This window comes from Microcaecilia unicolor, chromosome 1 (assembly GCF_901765095.1).
Source record: "Microcaecilia unicolor chromosome 1, aMicUni1.1, whole genome shotgun sequence".
NCBI lineage: Eukaryota > Metazoa > Chordata > Amphibia > Gymnophiona > Siphonopidae > Microcaecilia > Microcaecilia unicolor.
Genome location: NC_044031.1, coordinates 30,250,743 through 30,271,979, shown reverse-complemented (window position 1 = coordinate 30,271,979; position 21,237 = coordinate 30,250,743). Strand labels below are relative to the sequence as shown.

The window sequence follows — 21,237 nt, the reverse complement described above, 5'->3', positions numbered from 1 at the left end:
CTATGCTCTTCCAATTTATGTGTGATATTACTGGTACTGTCCTCGCACAGAGCTGAGCCTCCTGTTGAATTTTTTTGTTTATTTTCTGAGATCCATTGATTTTTTCCTCTTTTCCCCCAGTCAGAACAGGAAGAAGTTTCCTCTTGGTCTTTTCCTGATAACATCTTTTCCTTTTCAGGCTTCGCACAGAGCTCCCAGAGATATGTCTCTGTATCACTGTTTCTGGGATTGTCTTTTTCTAGATACAAGAAGTGAACATTGGGCATTATTGTAGCAGAACAGTTACAGTTCAGTAATACAATATCCCTTTGTAAATTTTACACCCCCCCCTACATTTCCAAGCTCATCACTGCAAGGGATGCAAACAGAATATATGATGATATTTAAGTCAATATTTAAAAACACCCTTTCGTATAAGAAAAGCCATGATGAGCTGGACAAAGCTCCATCGAGTCTAACATCCTATCTCCTACAGTGGCCAGTCCAGGTGCCCAGTAGATCCCCAAAATAGGTCTCTTTCTCATGGCACATTCCCAGTGATGAGTGATGGCTCTCCCAAGTCTACCTGACTAAAAATGAAGCGTTCCAGCTGCATTTATGCAACCTCAGTTATGCCAGGTTTGTGACTGATATAACTGTGCATGTGTGCGTAAATGTAAGACCCTCTGGATATCAGGTTATGCCCTGGTGGTGTTGTATAACACGTCCCTATTGCATCTTATCGGGGAGCCTAGCTGAAGATGTCCTGGTATGGAATTGCCTCAATATTTGTTATTATTATTCACCTGTGCATGAGTGAGGAACTCCTCTATCTTCTGACTCCTTTGGATCCCAGACATGTGGCTCTTTCTCTTGTTTAATCCTTGCTAATACTTCAGGATTGATGCTTTCATGGTCTGTGCCTAGGAATTACAAACAAAATTAAGGTTTATTTCTTGTATATTCACAGAAAAATACACAGCAGTAATTCATGAGGGGGAGGTTCTACTACTGTCATCCACCATAAAGCAGAGGGGTCTGGGGGGGGGTCACTGTATCAAATGATCTTGAAGAGATCTAACATTATTAAGAAGGGAGGGCAGAAGTGAGAAAGAGATATATAAAACCCAGCACAAAAGAGGAGATAGAGAAATTATGTCTTACCTGAAAATTTTCTTTCCTTTAACTGCAGCACATGAATCCAGAGACTTGTGGGTTGTGACCATCTACCAGCAGGTGGAGATAAAGAGCACTGAACGCTGTCTTATTAGACAGTATGCTCCATGGTTAGTCAGTATTTCTCATAACAAAGCAGAAGGAATACATTACCTACAGACCTGAAAACAATCGATGAAATAACTAACTTTCACAAATCTCTGAAGACATATTTCTTCAACAAAGCCTACAAAGAGAACCTATAGCCTCACTAATCCACTTTACCAACACACCCAGTCATGAAAGTCCACCTTCTATACTTATCCCCTAATCACTTCCTTCTTAGTTCCCTTACGTAATCTCTGCACCTTACCAATAACCATATCTGATAGCCTGAAATGACAAAGTAATAACAAAATTATGTAAGCCACATTGAGCCTGCAAATAGGTGGGAAAATGTGGGATACAAATGCAAAAAATAAAATAATAGATCCCCTTCCTTGTGGAGAAGCAGCATAAATAATAGAAAACAGCAAAAACTTTAAACACCAAAATAAGCCATTTCCCTAAACAGAGAAATGAACAAACCATGAAAACAAAGCACTGAAGAAGGGTTGGGTTCTGGATTCATCTGCTGCGGTTAAAGGAAAGAAAATTATCAGGTAAGACATAATTTCTCCTCCTTAGAACCTGCAGCAGATGAATCCAAAGACTTGTGGGACGTAGCGCAGCAGTCCTCATGTAGGGTGGGAATCCAAAACTCCTGCAGAGAGCACCAAATGGCTGAAAGAAGGGTATGCTCAAGCCACAACATCCAGATAATGGTCCTCAATGCATCTTTTTCCAAGCAAGTAGCTACTTTACATATGCCTTTGATGGAAAAAAACTTGTGATTCCACCCAAGAAGTCGCTAGGGCCCTAACAGAATGTGCTCAAAAAGAAGTCGGCAGCTGTTTGCCGGAAAAAAGGTACACAGAAGCAACAGCCTCTTTAATCCAGTGAGAAATAGTCACCTGATATGCTGCATGACCCCGGATTCAGGCCTGAAAAACTAACAAAAAGATGATCAGACCGCCTGAGAGCATCAGTAGCTTGCAAAAACTGGAGATGCACTCAACGAACATCAAGGCAACGGAGCAAGTGAAAATCTATATTGCAGTCCTCTTCCTTAAAAGAGGGCAGAAAGCAGTTTCGACGCTGAAAAAGCGTTTGACCGTGTTAACTGGTCCTTTATGTATGCGGCACTGGAGGCTTATGGGATAAATGGTTATTTTATTGAAGCCATTAAGGCTTTGTACCAGGAGCCAGTGGCAGAAGTATTGATCAATGGAATAGTTTCGGATGTCTTTCCGATAGAGAGGGGCACACGGCAGGGTTGCCCACTCTCACCTCTCTTGTTTGTATTGGTCATGGATTCACTGATTAGAGACATAGTGCACATGCCAGAGGTGAGGGGGGTACAGGTGGGTCAGGAACAATTTAAGTTGGCAGCTTTCGCGGATGACTTGTTGGTGATTTTGCAGGAACCTCGGACTTCCCTAGCAGCACTTTTGGAGATATTCGAAGAATTTGGAGATTACTCAGGTTTTCGTCTCAACCTAGATAAATCTGAAGCTCAGACTTTATATATGTCTGATACAGAGTGGTCTCAGCTCAATTGCCCTCTGAAACGAACGGAAGAAGTCTTTAAATATTTAGGTATTCAATTGCCGGGGGATCCGCGGAGGCTGTATAAATTGAATATTACCCAATTGTTCTCAGCTACCAGTATGCTTCTGGAGAGATGGAGAGAGCTGCCGGTGTCACTGCTAGGCCGAATTTCACTGTTCAATATGATCATCTTTCCCAAGTGGCTTTATTACTTTCAGACCTTACCACTATGCCTCACCAAAAGCGATTGGAATAAACTGCTTGGTATGCTTTCAAAATTTTTCTGGCATAGGAAAAGGCCACAGATTAGTATGGAAAATCTGATGGATGGATGGAATAGAGGGGGATTTGGCATATTGAACCTATGGTGGTATAATAGAGCCTGTATGATCCGACACCTGAGAGACTGGCTAAAGGGAGAATCACGTTGTACCCCATTGCAGATGGAAGCGGATTGGTTGCGACCTCTGCATTTTAATTATGTACTGCAGGCTGAGGCTTTAGATCTGCCTATTTATGTTCGTAGAAGTATGTTGGTGAAGCCATTGCGGACGATATGGGGGGAGATGGCAAGGCTCTGGTCCTTTGATGCACATATTAGTAGATTGCTACCCATTAGAGGTAACGGAAACTTTAAACCAGGGTTAGAGAATAAACGTATCCGGAGCTGGGGAGATAAAGGACTTCACATGGTGGAGGACTTTGTAGACAAGGATGGGCGCCTTAAATCCATGGACTCCTTGAATCTCAATTCTAACACATGGGCAGATACATACGCCTTTAAACAGGTTTCTCATTACATTCTCACGCTGCCTACACACTTTTTGGAAGTTGATGTGACCTCCAAATTTGACGAACTTTTTGATACGCCAACAACTGATCCAGCTTCTATCTCAATGTTGCACAAAAGGTTATTAATGAGTAGACCACCAAAGAATCTCGAAAAGTTGGCCAGGAAGTGGACGGCAGATATACAGAAACAGATTAGTATAGACGTATTAAGGAGCAGCTTGAGGCAGATCAGGGGACGGATTAGTAGCGCGGAATTGAGGGAATGCCAAGGAAGAAGTATTTACAGGGCATACACTTCATTGTCAAGATTATATCAAATGGGTAGGGCGGAATCATCAGCTTGTGGTAGGTGTGGAGATCCCAATCATAACTATTATCATGCTATGTGGGCTTGTGCAGCGATATCCGCTTACTGGGAACAAATAGCGAAGTTCTTAGGCGAAATCCTGGGGCGGAGGGTGACATTGACACCGGAAACGGCCCTTTTGGGGGTCGATTTACTGAAGGGGAAAGGTACCGTTAGTCATAACCTGCTAATCTTTAAAGCATGTCTCGTGGGAAAAAAATGCATTTTAGTTAACTGGATACATTTAGAGGCACCATCGTTTTGGCAATGGCGCAACAGGTGGCATGCGTTGCTACTAATGGAGCTGCGAGATTCATATTATAAACCCAAAACACAGCGTAAATTCTACTTAATATGGGAATCATATATCAATGCTTTAGCCCCTAGGGCCCGAAGTTCCATCCTTAATCGACTGAGCTTGGACCCAGCGAAATTAGCTACAGGTTTTAGATAGTGAATAGGTCAATTTCCCTGGGCGATTGGAGATATGTAGCTGCCTGGAAGGGGGGTGGACAAAGGGGGGAGGGAGGTTACAGGGGGGAGAAATATTAGAGGGGTAAGGAAGGGCAGAAGGGGGGTTGCGGGGAGGGATATAGAGGTATGGATAAAAGAGAAATAGCTGGGAGTAGAGAGGGAGGAAGCTAAAGAGAAAAGTGATGGCTACCTCTATGTTGTGATTACAAGTTGTTCATTTGTTTCCTGATGTATCTTGAACATAGCGTATAAATATTGTATTGTCTGTGATAGGTCATCAATAAAATTGTTTAAAACTAAAAAAAAAAAAAAAAAAGAGGGCAGAAAGCAAGGCTGGCTAATATGAAAAACTGAAACCACCCTGGGAAGACAAGAAGGAAAGGTATGAAGTCACTCCTGAATCCGAGAAAGGAAGGAACGGATCTCTGCCCGACCACGCCTGTAACTCAAACTCCACGAGGCAAGGCAACAGCTACTAGAAGGTGAGATTTGAGAGGAAGATCTTTCAAAGTAGCCACTTCAAAGGTTGATCCTAAAGATCAAAGGAAGAGATACACCATTAGCTAATCATGAATTTGTCATAGAAGCAAATTTATTGTACATACAGGAATAGACATCTAATTGCTGTTTTGCCAATTACAGTACATAAGTAGTACATGCAAAAAGAGTCTCTTTCTTCCTGTGAGAGGAACTAGACCAGTCCTGAAGCAAATCGCTTCTCAGTGCTAGCAAAGTTCCTGTTTCTGAAGTAACAAGGCATTCCTTTTATACTTGTATCTAATTGTGTGTACGTGACAGTTCTCACGTCTGCTGTTTATGCCGCTGCCTCCCTTATCTAAAAACAACATCTGGCTATACTTGTTCCTGCAAAACCAACTTCACCATCCCAACCACAAAGCTGCACATGATAGCTCTAGGGCATGTTTCACCTCCTTCGTCACCTCTCCCTTTTGCTGTGCTTCCAGTTGGAATGTTAGATAAGAACTTCTGCTAGAATTCTGCCTATGAACTCCTGATGACCTTACCCTGCTGTATTACAGAGCTGGCCAGACTCTGCTCTACAGAGAGAAGTGTAGGCATCTTAGGAGTTACACAGTAGTCCACCATCTTATGGATAACAGATTTATACAACGTTCAAAGGAAGCCTTTATTTCTTTTTAGAGCCTGCAGAACCACACTAAGTTTCCACTCGGGATGAGGACAATGAAGAGGAGGCCTAAGATAATAAGCTCCTTTCAAGAAAAGAACCACATCTGGATGAGAAGTGAATGAGGAATCCAGAATCTAAACCTGGTAACAGGAATGAGCCATCATCTAAACCTTAAAGAGTTGTTACCAAGACCATCCTGCAAGAAGGCTAATATGTGTGGCAAAGAGGCCCAAAATGGAGACCATGCCCATTCGGAGCACCATGCTTCAATACTTGCTAAACCCGAGCATACATGGCTAAAGTTTCTTGTCAGAAGTAAAATTACAATGATATCGCTAGCATATCCTTTCCTTCACCATTTCAGCCTCTCAAGAGCCAGGCCATAAGACCAAAGCGGGAGGGATCCTCCATCCAAATGGGATCCTGACAGAGGAGTCTGTGACTCAGAGGAAGGCAAACAGTTGCCTACCAGACAACGAATCAAGCCCTCCTGTGCCAATCTGGAGCAAACCAAATGACCAACCCTTTACGATAAAGGACTCTGTGAAGAATTCATCCTATATGAGGCCACAGCAGGAACACAAAGCACGGCCGACTCCGGCCAAGGCTCAAAAGAGCATCCATGCCTTCTGAACTGACCTCCCGTCTTCTGCCCAAGATGCAGTGGAATGTGTCGCCATGAGATCTATTAAGGGAGTGCCCCACCTCCAAGTTACCAACAGGAAGGTATCCAGCGCCAGCTCCTATTCCGTTGGGTCCAGGGATAGTCCTGCTGCAAAAGCCCGTTTGCCCATTGAGAGTTTCCACTAGGTGGACAGCTGAAAGCTGCTGCAAATGCCTTTCTACCCAGTGAAATAGAAGGCGTGAGAGGGTGGAGAAGGGAAAGAGTCTTGTGGAGGTGGCAGAGTAGCCTAGTGGTTAGTGCAGTGGACTTTGATCCTGGGGAACTGGGTTCGATTCCCACTGCAGCTCCTTGTGACTCTGGGCAAGTCACTTAACCCTCCATTGCCCCTGGTACAAAATAAGTACCTGAATATATGTAAACCACTTTGAATGTAGTTGCAAAAACCTCAGAAAGGCAGTATATCAAGTCCCATTTCCCTTTCCCTATTATTAGCAGATCAGTGATATCTCACTGAGAGTACAGAGCATTGCTACACAAGAATTACTTCTATATCTCAGACTCCAAAGAATATACAAGCAATCAAGTGCTTTTATTTATTCAAAACCACTTATGAGAAAGCAATAGGATTATTTGCCAATTCAAATACAATTGATTGGTTTCTCATGGGAGAGCAGCCCTGCTTGCACAAAGGTGCTGGCTGTGACTGTCTCACTCCAAAGAAATAGGAAGTACAATCACTTATATACGCTCATTAACATAACAGGTCATTCTGACAATAATCCCATTAATTGGATATATGCTAATGTAATGGTAAACACTGATTGGTTATGGTAGCCCATTGCTTAAAACCCGGCGCTATACGGAACAGTGCCATAAAAACACTTCCTAATGCTCAACGCTAATAGTATACAAACCATCTGTGTGCTGTTAGCATTAGGAAGTTAAAGGGGAGGATTGTGCCTGGCGCATGTGCACAAGAGTTGTGTGTTAAGTACACCTCTTGTGCGGAAGCCCAGTCAAATTGAGGAGCAGGAGCCTGCGCTGAGGAGTGGAGGCCGGCAGGGAGGAGAGCAAATAAATTGGGTGGCAGGATTCTTCAAAGTGTGCACTAGCACGGGAAATATTTTCCAGCTTCACCTTAATACATGCCGATTTCCTATGAGCGTTTGCCATGTACAGCACAAGCATTAAGCTCACCTTCCTGTCTCCTCTGTCATTATGGGTTGTGCTCTCAGGATCCTAAGCCCCCCACCCCCACTGAGAAATCTCTCTTCAACCCCCCCTAACGCCTACTTCGTGCTAGGTTTTTGGCGGTAAGGGCACCTTTATTCAGTGCGCTGTTCTCTGAGCATTGGAGGGAACAGGAAATGACTTTATTTACATCCTTTTGACTACATGCTACTTGCTCTGATCTTTGCCGAGTTCATTGTTTCCCGCGCTATGGGCCTCTGAGCATTGAGTACTGGTTAATGCAGGCGCTAGTTCAGCGCTAATGGCTTCTAGTGCCCGCGTTTGCTTCTCAGCACTGGGGCATCAGTTTCTTGCTGAGATGCTGTTGATACCATCAGCCATGGGATTTGGCATAAGAGAGGTAGGGATAGGCTTGTTTGGCTGTTTGTCAAAAGGTTTCAATATAATTGGGGAAGTGAATCATGCCTCTCACTTCTCCCCCTCCCAAAGTGGCTCCGACATATCTACTCCCATAGACGGTGCTCCTGTCCAAACCGAATGCCATCAATGACGATTCAGCTCATTCCAGCCCTGTAGTCATGCTGTTTAAAGGGAAAGAAATCAGAAATACCCTCATTTGTTACATTTTGCCATTATTAAATTGAATGCCAATGCCAGTGCCATGAGTTGATAAGAGGCTAATGAACCCAGACCACACTTTTGATTAGATTTAAAGGCTGTTTCACTGTGATCTGTTTGCTGCCAGATCCTAAATATTTATGCTCTTCTCCCCCCTGGCTTTCAGCTGGTAAGACACAAGATGGTCTAAAGGTTCCTCATTTTTGGCTCTAACACTGTCATCATCAGATAGAGACAGTCTGCGATTATACTTGGAAGTTTTTAATCTATAAAAGGTACAGAAAAATGTCTTGAATTACTTTTATTAAATCAGCCCGTGTCTGCTAAAAATGCAAATAACACAGGGGCAGATGCACTAAAATCATCGTTAAAGCCCTTCCCTTACCGATTCCTTAGCGAATCGGTAAGAAACAGGCATGCATCAAGGAAATCGCTTGCAAATGAGCTGGTCGCTGCTAGCTCATTTGCATGGGATTTCCTTCCAAGCCAGTCGGCCAGCTGAGCATGCGCAGAGCAGCCAAGCGTTATGCTGGCTGCTCTACGCATGCCAAAGACGTCCAGAAAGGATGTCCCTGACGAGCACTTGTCAGAGCCGCAGGCCGGAGCACAAGCTGCAGCCACCGGTACAGCTGGTGATCCCTGCCGCCCCACTCTCGGAAGGAGGGGGTGGATTGCGGCTGACCTTGCAGACCCTCCTCCCCGGGAACGCGCGGCTCTGGGGGCGGGAGAGGAAGGTGTCACAACAGTCCGGGCTTCTCTTCCCCGCCCTTTTTTCCCTGAAACAATAATAGTTGCCGCTGGAGGTGGAGATAAGCTGGCCCGGCACGCAGCAGCCAGAAAACAACTTCTGTCCTGAAAGACAAACGGGTTGTGAATGTTTGCACAATGGGGGGGTGAGAGTTGCCCCAAATGACCACCGCCGGCATCGGGATGTCCAAAAAAAACTATTTGGACATCCCTTTCGATTATGCCCCTCCTCCAGGTCTCTCTCAGCCAATCACAGCGTGTTTAGCCAACACCGGTGACAGCTAAACGCGCTGTGATTGGCTGAGAGAGACCTGGAGGAGGGGCATAATCGAAAGGGACGTCCAAATAGTTTTTTTGATTTGGACGTCCTCACACGTCCCGGTTCTCTCTGGCGGTCTTTGAGATTATTAAACTGATATTTTGCTGTTGCTGTTTGCTCGAAATGCTTCTGGGATATCTACTACTACTTATTACTTCTATAGCGCTACAAGTCTACCTGTGAGTTGTACTAGTTCATGTTAATGGATGTGTTTTGTACTATGCTATTGTATTGCTTCTCAAAACTAAAGAGTTCTACAACAAAAATCTGGGGGAGGGGGAACATCCAAGTGCTCGTCAGGGACGTCCTTTTTTGTTTTTTAAGTGAAGGACGTCCATGTTAGGCACTTTATAAGAACGTCCCTGACGAGCACTTTGGACGTTTTCCCCCCACCCTTCCGATTCCCTCACAGCAGCCCCAACGAGAGGTACAGACCTCCCGTTAGGTTTTCCACAGTGAGGGGATCGGAAAACGGTTGTGCATCTCATTATAATACGATTTGTACACATTATAATACTAATTTGCTCATCTGCATTCCGTTTTCATTAGTTGCTACCGTGATCGGAAAAAGGTTCGGAGAACCCTTTTGTGTATGGCAAGGTTTACTACTTGCTCGTTGAACTGGCTAGAACCAGTTTAAAACCCACGTTACTGGCTCGTTTATTTTAGTGCATCTTCCCCACAGTCCTTACCTAGTGTGATCAGGGTCTTATAATTCTCCTTCATCACCTCCCTGTAAAGCTCCTTCTGGCTTTCATCCAAATACTCCCACTGCTCCTGGGAGAAATAGACAGTGATATCCTCAAATGTCACTGGCACCTGAAAAACAAACCAGAAACAAACTTAGTGACATGTGGAAGAATTCAGAATGCTTTAGAGTTCAAATAACTTTATTGTCCTAACACTAGGACTCCAGGACCCCTGTTCCCCAGAAATTGACAGATTTGCTCCCCCATTTGTGGTCCTAAATTCACTTTTCTCTATGTACTCCAGGGTTTGCAAGCCTATGATCTTAGGTGGACACACTTTCACCAGCTAGTATTATATAAAGAAAAGTAAGCATATGATTCTTTGTAGAATGGGTTCCTACCAGGCAACATCTGGGCACCTATGTGTAGAGACTCTATGGTCCTGCTTATGAGTGCTCGCAGTGACACCTAGAGGCTCTTCCGGAATAATATTCTTTTACCCAACCATGACATGACTGGTTGCTAGAGAGGGGGTGTTTTACCAGTGACCAGTATGAAAATGAAGGGAGAAGATTTGTTTTGGAGGGAACTAGCTAAGGATATAAAACGCTGTGTACAGTTCAAATTTTTGTCTTTGGTTCCTTGCCTCCCCTGCTGAAACAAACCTAGGAGCACTCAGAGCAGGCTTGTCCAACCTTTTTCTGTCGGGGGCCACATTTTATATTTTGTAACATCCAGAGGGCCACAACATGCTCTGTCGTATTGTGCCGTATGTTTGTCAAATACTGGTAAAATATGATGATGCATTGTCCCCTCTTCAGCTTTCACCCAGTCTCACTTATGTAACCGCCCCCTCCCCCACCCTTCACCCAGTCTCTTTCGCTGATGTAACCCCTCCCCAGACTTCATCTATTTTCTTTTCCATCACCTGTCTTCAGCTGCAGAAGAAACAGCAGGATTCCTGCTTCCAGAAAACGAAGCCAGGAAAACTCCAATCCATAATTCTCCTTGTGAAAGGCAGGAAAAGCACTGCCTGATTAACGTGAAATGGAGAGACCACCTTAGGTAGAAAGGAAGGTATGGTACAAATGTAAACCCCTCCTTCCGTAAAAACCAAGAAAAAGGTCCTGACATGAGAGTGCCTGAAGCTCCGACACACACCTGGCTGATGCAACAGCCACCAAAAAGACGATCTTAAGCGTCACATCCTTCAGAGTAGCTCCTCAAAGCTGCCCAAAAAAAGCCACCCGAAGACCTTTCAGGACCAAATTAAGATCCCATTGATAACAAATGGGCTGGAGAGGCGGCTGCAAGTGATTAAAGCCCCTCAAGAATCTGACCACATCTGGATGAGCAGTCAACGAGGAATTGTTCACTTGCTCCCTGAAACAGGCCAAGGCCGTCACCTGGACCTTCAGCGAGTTCAAGGCCAGGCCTTTCTTGAAGCTATCCTGAAAAAAGGTCATAATCTGAGGGAGAGAAGCCCGGAGGGGAGATAGAGCTCACTCACCACACTTAGACTCAAAAAGTCTCCATATCCTGGCATAGGTCGCGGAAGTTGACCACTTTCTCGCCTGCAAAAGAATAGTGATGACTGTATCCAGATATCCTTTCCTCCTCAAGTGCAACCGCTCAATAGCCATGCTGTAAGACCAAAGTGAGGCGGGTCATCCATCAGAATGGGCCCCTGACGAGGAAGGCCCTTTGCCCCAGGGAGAGGAAGGGGATAGTCCACCAGGAAATGAATGAGATCCACATACCACGGCCGACTGAGCCAGTCTGGGGCCACTAGAATCACCTGGCCTGGATGGCAAGTCAGTTGTCTCAGCACCCTGCTCACCATAAGCCAGGGAGGAAACACATAGAGGAGAGAGTCGGATGGCCACTGTGGAAGCAGAGCGTCCACCCCCAGAGAGCCAGCTCCCTCCAGCGGCTGAAGATGCATGGGAGCTTGGCATTGTTCCCCTTCAACATGAAGTCCAAAGACTCCACATTGAGGTTGTGAGGGCAAAGGTGTGACTGGAAAGTTCCCATTCCGCTGGCTCCAACATATGCCGGCTGAAAAAATCCACCTGAGTGTGAGACACCCCACAATGTGCACTGTTGAGATCTCCAGAAGTTTCCTCTCTATACAGAAGAAGAGAAGATGAGTCTCCAAGGCCAGGGAGGCACTCCGAATGCTCCCTTGCATGTTGACATAAAACACCACTATCGCATTGTCTGAAAGTACACAAACAGGCTGATGATGAATCACAGAGGCAAACGCCTCCAGAGACCTATGAATTGCCTGGAGTTCCAGACGGTTGATAGGCCAAACCGCCTCCACCGCCAACAACTCACCCTGGGTCACAAGATGCAGACTATGAGCACCCCAGCCCAAAAGACTGGCATCCGTGGTGACCACCACCAATCTGGGGCTGCCAAGGACTTGTCCTGTGAGAGGTTGCCTTGAACCAACCACCATGACATGCTGTTCCTTGCCACACATATCCAAGGAACACGGACCAAAAGATCTTGATGGAGCAGAGACCATCAAAGGAGCAGGGAGGCCTAAAGTGGACTCATTTGTGCCCAAGCCCAGAGCACCATGTCCAGCATCACTGCCATGGAACCCAGCACCTGCATATAGTCCCACACATGGTAAGAAGGTAGGCTCAAAAGATGACGAACCTGGGACCGGAGCTTCTGAATCTTGAAGGAGGGTAGGAAAACCTTCCCTGCCCGTGTGTCAAAACGGGCTCCCAAGTAGTTGAGAGCCTGAGAGGGAACTAGCTGACTCTTGGAAAAGTTGATCACACAGGAATGAAGAAGCAACACCACCCTGGAGGCTGCCTCCAAGCTGTCTCGATACGAGGAAGCCCTTATCAGCCAGTCATCCAGGTAAGGATGCACTCTGATGCCCTGGCAGCGGAGGAAGGTCACCACCATCACCATGGAAAAGGTTCTGGGGGCTGTTGCAAGGCCAAAAGGCAGGACCTGAAACTGAAAATGCCTGCCCAAGACCATTGGTGAGGAGGCCAAATTAGGATGTGAAAATACGCCTCCTGAGATCCATGGAGGTAAGAAACTCATCTGGCTGGACAGATGCAATCATGGACTGAAGGGTCTTGAGCGTCCTGTTGACCTGTTTGATGTTGAGAATCAAATGAAAGGGTAATGTCCTTCTTTGGAACCACAAAATAGATGGAATACCTCCCCAGGCCTACCTCGTCCCTGGCATTGGAATCACGGCACCCGAATGAAGGACCCCTTCCTAAGTGTCCCTGATTGCGGCCCTCTTGGATGCAGCCCACAGGGAGATTCCAAGAAAAAATCTGCGAGAGGGTAAGCGAACTCCAGCTTGCATCCATCCCTTAAGATCTCCAGTATCCACTGGTCCCAAGTGACATGGGTCCACTCCTGGAGAAAGCCAAAAAACGGCCTCGCTGAGAACCGGGGAGGGACCCTGGACACCTTCATTGCAACAAACGAGGGGTAAAGGATGCCCTAGAGGGCTGGCCGCCTGCCCTCTTGTCCCCCCAAAAAGGAAGACTGCTTAGACTGATAATGACATCTGGAAAATCCAGACACAGCCCCGGTCTATAATGCCGAGAGTCCCGAAAAAGAAAGCGTGACTGAGAAGAATGAGCAGACGGCCTCAGCTTGTCCTCTGGCAGATGGTGAGACCTGGACTCCCCCAAGTCCTTGACCGGTTTCTCCAGATCCTCTCCAAACAGAACCTTTCCTCGAAAAGGGATCTTAGTGAGTGTGGACTTAGATGCCATATCCGCTGCCTGGTTCCGCAGCCACAAGGACCACCTAGCCGAGACCACCAGAGCCATCTGCTTAGTAGACACTTGAAAAATATCCTATAGACCATCAGCCGAAAAGCCCGAGCCTATTTCCAGGAACGGCAAATTCACAGATCCAGGATCCGTGCCCCCAGCGGAGTCCGCAGCTTGCTGGACCATTCTCAGACAGACTTGAGACACATAGGAACCGGCAACAGACACCTGCAGGGCAAGGGCCGACACCTCAAAGAAAGACTTCAAAGATGCCTCAATCTTAGGGTCCTGCATACCTAACTTTGGTCTTCTTAGTCACAGCAGTGACCAAAGAATCCACGGCCAGGAGCCTGCGGGACTCCACCACCTCAGACGTCACCGCGCAACCTTCAGACCAGTGTCAGGCTGCTCCCATGGGCGTCAATCAACTTGAGCATGGCCTCATGGATGTGAAAGGTCTTAGCAGGCCTTTTGGTGCCCGATATGATGGGATTAGAGGCAATGCATGATATGGAGAATATCCAAAGCCCTTGTGGAAAATATCCAGAGTCCTTCCTGTGGAACAACTGTGGAACATCCTCATCCTCAGTAGGGAGCTTCCCTTCCTCCAAGGGATCCCCATGAGCACAGAAATCAGAAATGAGAAGGAGCCAACGGATAGGCCCTCCGACCCCACAGACCCCTAGTCAGCCTGCACCTGCAAACGCACCCTTTTGGAGCTTTGAGAAACTGGAGGCTAAAGGGGATGGGAAGAAACCAAAAGAAGGTCCGGAAAAGGCAGTCCTCGCTTCAAAAGGAAAGCTTGATGCATAAGCAGCACAAATTCAGGTGAAAAGGAACTTCCCCTTGCTGCCATTCAATTGGAACAATCCCCCGCTCCGAGGGAGGACATGCGTCGGAAGCTGGCTGTGCACGCACAGGGCACACCGCAAGGGAGATCCTGAGGTCTGCACGTGGGGAACCAACATAGCTGTTTTTCCCACACTGGCTGCATCCAGAGTAAAAGCCGCACCATTGGCTGTTGGGGGCACCGCACCCGCCAAGCTCCCTCCACCGACTTCCGTGCCCTGCACTGGGGACAGCATTTAGCTGTCTCGGAGAGAGCTGCAATGAGGTACTCTCCGTCAAAGGCCAAAATTCTGCCAAGGAAGAACTCCCCTGTGCCGACCTGGAGGCTTCGCTGCTTAAATGCAGATCGGGAACTGAGCACTGCCTTGCTACTGAGCCACCTTTTTTTTTTCTGAGGAAGGAGACCCAAGGCAGGCAAACGACAACCACGGTGGGGGGGGGGACCTAGCACCACTAGGTGTTCCCAAGGTAGCCCAGACCAGCCACTAAACCCCCAGAGATTAGGAACAGGAGTCAAGGCCCAAAACCAGGAGAAGTCGTTAGACACATGCACCACCGGCTGGAGATGGGAGGCGACACTGAGCATCAGGACTTAAGGCACAATGCAACTTTATGTCCAACTGCAGATAGACGGGCATAACCCACTTGTCCTGAATTGATCTGTTGCCACACTAAGGAACGTCTATTTATTAGTTTCTCCGACCAATCAACACAGTCTAGCAACACCTCACTATTACAGTCTGTATTTTTATAAGAATGTAATATTGGGGGAAATTCAATAAATGGCGCTTAAAGCTAGTCACCGAGAAGATCTGCGCTAAGCCCTTCAAAGGGGCCCTCTACACGGAACATTTACAGAATACTAGCTTAGCATGCATCTTGCGCCTACCTTTGGGCGTGAGCACTTACGCCTGCCAAAAGCTGGTGTAAATGCTGGTGCCCAACTAATGACAGGTGTGAATCTGCAGATATTCTATACAGGGGCAGACTGACAGTGGCCTGGGCCCCCGAGCAAGGAGGGTCACTGCTGCCCACCGCCCCTTCTGCTGCCGTGTTGCCACCGCCACCACCTCCCTCCCACACACTACAGCCCCCCAAGCCTCAGTAGGCCCTTTCCAGTCCTACCTTGAAGGGCTCTGGTGGTCTAGTGGCCTCTAAGGGGGGGGAGGGGGGGCAGGAAAGAACCCCACTCTTTCTTGCCCACCATCGCAGCCGTGTTTTAAAAATTATTATTATTATTATTAGCATTTGTATAGAGCTACCAGACGCACGCAGCACTGAACACCTGATACAAAGAGACAGTCCCTGCTCAAAAGAGCTTACCATCTAAATAATACAGACAGACAAGACAGTTACGGGTGAGGGCAGTACTGGGTGAGAAGGAAGGAAGGGACAAGGGGAGGGCAACTGAGTAGTGGCTAGGAGCTAAAAGCAGCAGTGAAAAGGTGGGTGAAAATGTGGCAGCTGTAGTGTGAGACAAGTTGGAAAGTAGCATGGAGTGATCTTCCCAAGGCACAAACCTTTCACATCCAGAGCTGCCTAAATACCCAGTTCCCGGAGGGAGACTATAGACCAGTCCTGGATTTCTGACCAGCCCATCCAATGCATTATGGGACCTGCAGTGCTGATTTTTCAACAGGTAGGCTCAGAGACTACAGATCCCACACTGCTTTGGGATGTGAGTTTATAACCAGGACTGTCCTATTGGAACTGGATGTCTTGCAGCTGTTCTCATCCCAGAGTTTCCACCTGACCCCGAACAGATAATCCACTGCTGGTTTTACTCCTGTGCCTTTATGGGTGGATGTTTTGCTTTTCTTGGGAAATTTGATGGGACATTCAGAACGACACAGAGAGACAGTCCCTGCTCGATAGAGCTTACAATCTAAAAAAAAAAATGTGTGCCGAGCCTGCCGCAGGAAGTCTAGGTAGCCATTTTTAAAACGCGGTGGTGCCGGGCAGAATAGCAGCAGTGTTATTCTGTTCTGCCCCCGCAGAGGCAATGACCACCAGGGTCCTTCAAAGTGGGACTGGGAAGGGATCATTGAGGCTCGGAGGGCAGAGCCTCTGGGTCTTCGGGCACTGCCCGGTTGCCCAAACGGTCAGTCCGTCCCCAATTCTATAACACTATGCCTAAATTCCGGGAACGCCCCTGACCTGCCCACGTCCCTCCTTTGCCAATACTCCCTTTGGAGTTATGCACCATACAATTTAGGCTTGCATGTTATAGAACAGGATGCAGGGCAGATCCATATGTAGCTCCTAATGGCTGCCAATTAAGTACCTGATAATTCCAATTACTGACTGTTAGCATCAATTAAGCCAATCATTTTGGGCGTGGATCTTCGATCCGCACCCAAAATTGTCCACCCAACTTTGGGAAACCTATATACAATCGGGGGGGGGGGGGGGGGAGACTATGAGGCATATTTTCAAAGCACTTTGGGAGGCTAAGTTCCATAGGTTTCTATGGAACTTTGGGAGGCTAAGTGCTTTGAAAATGAGCCTCCAAGTTTAGCATCTATGATAATTTGTTAAAAACAAGAAAGTTTTTACAAGCTGATAACAGACTTGGGGCTCCTTTTACAAAGTGGCATTACCAATTAGTTGCGCCCTGAATGCAAAGAGGTCCACTCAATTCCCAAGGGCTTCTTCGCATTAAGCACGTGCTAATCAGTAATGGCACATTGTAAAAGGAGCCCTTGGCCTCTCTATTATATCCTTTCTTTTAGATATTGATTCATTTCATTCGTATACTGGTTTTTACCATACACACATTTTTATTTATATTTTCAGGCATTTTTAGTTCCTTTATTTTCCCAATTCTTACTGCTTATGTTGTTCCTAGATCTCTTTAAATTAAAATTGGCATTTTTCTTCTATTTTGAAGAAGTATTGCATTCAATTTATTTCTGAACCTTATTAGAACCCCAAAATTGCCAGTGGAATGAATAATCACATCCTCACCAATCTACTACATTTCTTTGAAGGGCTGAACAAACATGTGGATAAAGACGAGCCAGTCAATATTGTGTATCTGGATTTTCAAAAGGCGTTTGACAAATTACCTCATGAAAGACTCCAGAGGAAATTGGAGAGTCATGGGACAGGAGGTAGTGTCCTAATCTGGATTAAAAACTGGTTAAGAGATAGAAAACAGAGAGTAGGGTTAAATGGTCAGTATTCTCAATGGAGAAGGGTAGATAGTGGGGTTCCCCTGGGGTCTATGCTTCTAGGATGGGAGTAACTAGTAAGGTAATTAAATTTGCTGATGACACAAAGTTATTCAAAGTTGTCAAATCGCAAAAGGATTGTGAAAAATTACAAGAGGGCCTTACGAGACTGGGAGACTGGGCATCTAAATGGCAGATGATATTTAATGTGAGCAAGTGCAAAGTGATGCATGTGGGAAAGAGGAACCCGAACTATAGCTATGTAATGCAAGGTTCCACATTAGGAGTCACGGACCAGGAAAGGTGTTATTGTTAACGAAACGTTGAAACCTTCTACTCAGTGGCGGCGGCTAAGAAACCAAATAGAATGTTAGGTATTACTAGGAAAGGAATGGAAAACAAGAATGAGGACATTATAATGCCTTCTTATCACTCCATGGTGCGATCACACCTCGAATATTGTGTGGAATTCTGGTCGCTCCATCTCAAAAAAACATATAGTGGAATTAGAAAAAGTGCAGAGAAGGGTGAGGAAAATGATAAAGGGGATGGGGCGACTTCCCTATGAGGAAAGGCTAAAGCGGCAGGGTCTGCCCAGCACTGTTCCTGTACTAAAAGTTCTGAAGATTCTGGAATCCTAAAGAGTTACAAGATTCCGGATTCCCAATTAGTAGCAACATTCCAAGTAGAACCCCAAAGAGGAACATAGTAACTGACAGCAGATAAAGACCTGAACGGTCCATCCAATCTGCCCAACAAGATAAACTCATTTACATGGTATGTGTTACTTTATATGTATACCCGAGTTTGATTTGTCCTTGCCATTCTCAGGGCACAGACCATAGAAGTCTGCCCAGTACTGTTCTTGTACTAAGTTCTGAAGCTAACGTTGAAGCCTCTTAAAATTTACACTCCAGCCCATCCCTATCTATTTAGTCACAATCAGGGTGTAGACCGTAGAAGTCTGCCCAGCTCCCGTTTTGTTTCCCCAATTACCGGCGTCGCCACCCAATCTTCGCTAAGATTCCATGAAACCATTCCTTCTAAACCGGATTCCTTTGTGTTTATCCTTCGCGTGTTTGAATTCCATTACCGTTTTCATCTCCACCAGCTCTCCGTGAAAAAATACTTCCTGACATTAGTCCTGAGTCTGTTAAGCATTTAGGGCCAGATTTTATATAATGGCGCCAAAAAAAAATCAGTGCAGATGGAAAACGTGACTACGCATATTCTATAAACCACACCTAAAGTTAGGCGCGATTTACAAAATACATGTAGCGACGTCCACGCGACTAAAATTTTGGCGCAGTCATTTACACTAATAATAACCTGGTGTAAATACCCAGGCCTAACTTTAGGAGCGGAACGGGTTATTCTATACATTTTAGGAACTCCCACGACCCACCCACGACCCCTTTTGATATCCGCGTGGCAGAATTTACTTAGACTACTTTACAGAATACGCTTAGCGAGTAGTGTGCATAAATTCTAATTAGTGCCAATTAATACCAATAATTGCTTGTTAAACAAAGCAAAAATCCCTATTGTCACTGGTAAATTCTCAAACAGACCTCTAGAACCACGAAAATGGTACTACTACTATTAATAAATTATTCATATACTAGCCATTAAGCCCGTTAAAACAGGCGAGATTTCCAGCTACCCTCCTCGCCGCCGCTCCCTCCCCCCTCCGTGCTGGGCCCCCTGCACTGACCTGACAGCACCTCTCACCTCCGTGTGAAAGCGCTGCAGGCAGCAGATATGGAGGGGGCGGGAGCGGCGGCGGGGATGGGGGGGAGGGTGGAGGTTGGTGCACTGTTAGCGTGGGACCACTTGCCACTTCCTCAATAGGGGACAGTAAGTTGTCTCATCATGTTAACTTTCAGCAGGAATCACGTGCTCATGGGAACGTTAATGCACAACCTGCAACAGAAATAGTGGGAGCCCCCACCTCAAAAGGTGCCACATAAAATTTGCAGCTGCTGATGGTAAAATCCCACGTTGAGCCGAAGAAACTGCAAACGATAGCATTTTTATTAAAAGGGCTCCAGAAGGATTTAAACTTTATTTTCCTCTCAGACGTTTATGTTGCGATCTGAATCCAAATAGGAGGCTGAAAATAGAGCAAGGAAAGCGGGAAGCAGAAGAGAGGAAGGAGGAAGGAAGGTGAATCTAAAGAGATCATAGAAAGCAAAAATTGATTAAGTCATAAATCGAGCAGTGCCAGGCTCATTTCTTCTTCTGCTTGTGTATCAGAGGTTGCATGACATTGCCTGGCACTGCATCCCCTGCCAGTCTCCTACCTGCTGAGCACAAAGCCCTGCAGCCATTCTCCTGCCCTTCTCCACAGCACCATTTCCAGCCATGACTCCCTCACTCCTGTACGGCTGGGTCAGTGGAGGCTCAGCTTCTTTTCTAATGGCTTCAGAGTCAGACAGACATAAATCATGGAACTAAGGAGGGAGGGGGAAGTCTGAGAACAGATCAAGGAGGAGGCTGGATGATCAGAGGGAGGGAACAGCGCCTTCTGACTGCTGCCATCTACTGCACCCTCCTAGTACTGACACCAGAGGAGCTGAGCCTGTACACACTGGCCCAGACTGGAGAGCTGCACAGGAATGGGATTAGCTATGTGGGGATGGACACAGGTCCTGCGGGGTTCCCGTGGAAGTGTAGTGCCAGACCAGCCTACATAGCCTTTCCTTGTGCTTCTAAGCTAGCATAGTCTAGGTAACACATATCCAGCAATTAGCACAAGTAGATCTTTCTCATATTGTTCATTTCAATAGATGAGAAATGGCTGTCTCTAGTCGACGTGGCTGATAAACATTTCTGTTACAAGTTATTTAATGTTACTATGACATTAAATAACTTGTTTGTGAACTAGCCTCAGGGGTATCCCTCAGCCCCAATATCAGAGAGCTTCACTACGCTTTGAAGGTGTAAACAAACAGCAGTGAGCTGGCTGACGTGTTGCTTGTTACCCACTTAGGATGGTGCATAGGAGGATGTGGTCAAAGTGACCAGAAAAGGTTTGGATAAATTCCCTGAGGAAAAAAGTCCAGAGTCTGGGTTAGAAGCATGGCGAACTGAATATATGTGTTTGGCTGTAAGTTATTTTGGTTTAACTACTGCTAACCATCTGAATTAAAGATGTGCAAGGACTTGGATATTATCATGAATTTAAGGATTTGAAAGACACACTCTGCATGAAAGACGCTTTTTGCATAATGAAAGTGGATGACAAATCTGGATCACAAAGTACTTGTAAAGATTTAGATCACAGGAGGGAAGTGTCGTGACTCTTAAGGTGGTCACATATAACTAAAGAGTTCTGCTTTCCACAATATAGCTGAGGGTGGTAAGCTGCTCAGATGTGGCTTTTTTTTGCAGTTAGTTATTGATGTATTAGTGGGAATAGGTTTATGGAAGAGTGTTTGTGTGAATGCGGTTGAATGATCTGGGGTATTTAAATATTTGTTAAAACAGATTAAAATATTTGAAAATAAAGTAGAAGTTGTACTATAACTGTCTGGTCTGATATAGGTGTCTATTAAATTGCAGCTATTTTAGAGATTAAACCTAGGTGCATTTAGAGTTAGAGGTGGTGGAGACAGACTGTATCTGAACTCAAGAAAGATTGGGACAAGTACCTACGATCTCTAAGGGAAAGGAAGATGGTGTGTATGGGCAGACTGGCTAGGCCACATACTACC

At 46.0% G+C, this 21,237-nt stretch overlaps 1 protein-coding gene across 1 annotated transcript; it reads right to left on the bottom strand.

Annotated features, from left to right (window-relative positions):
* LOC115463156 (zinc finger protein 282-like) lies at window positions 1-19,855 on the bottom strand. The gene is made up of 5 exons (XM_030193445.1): window positions 19,825-19,855; window positions 9,739-9,865; window positions 786-902; window positions 49-238; window positions 1-7 (listed from the first exon to the last, which is right to left on the bottom strand). The coding sequence occupies exons 1-5, from the start codon at window positions 19,849-19,851 to the stop codon at window positions 1-3; spliced, it is 468 nt and encodes a 155-aa protein (XP_030049305.1). The 5' UTR covers window positions 19,852-19,855.
* Window positions 19,856-21,237: the final 1,382 nt, after the last annotated feature.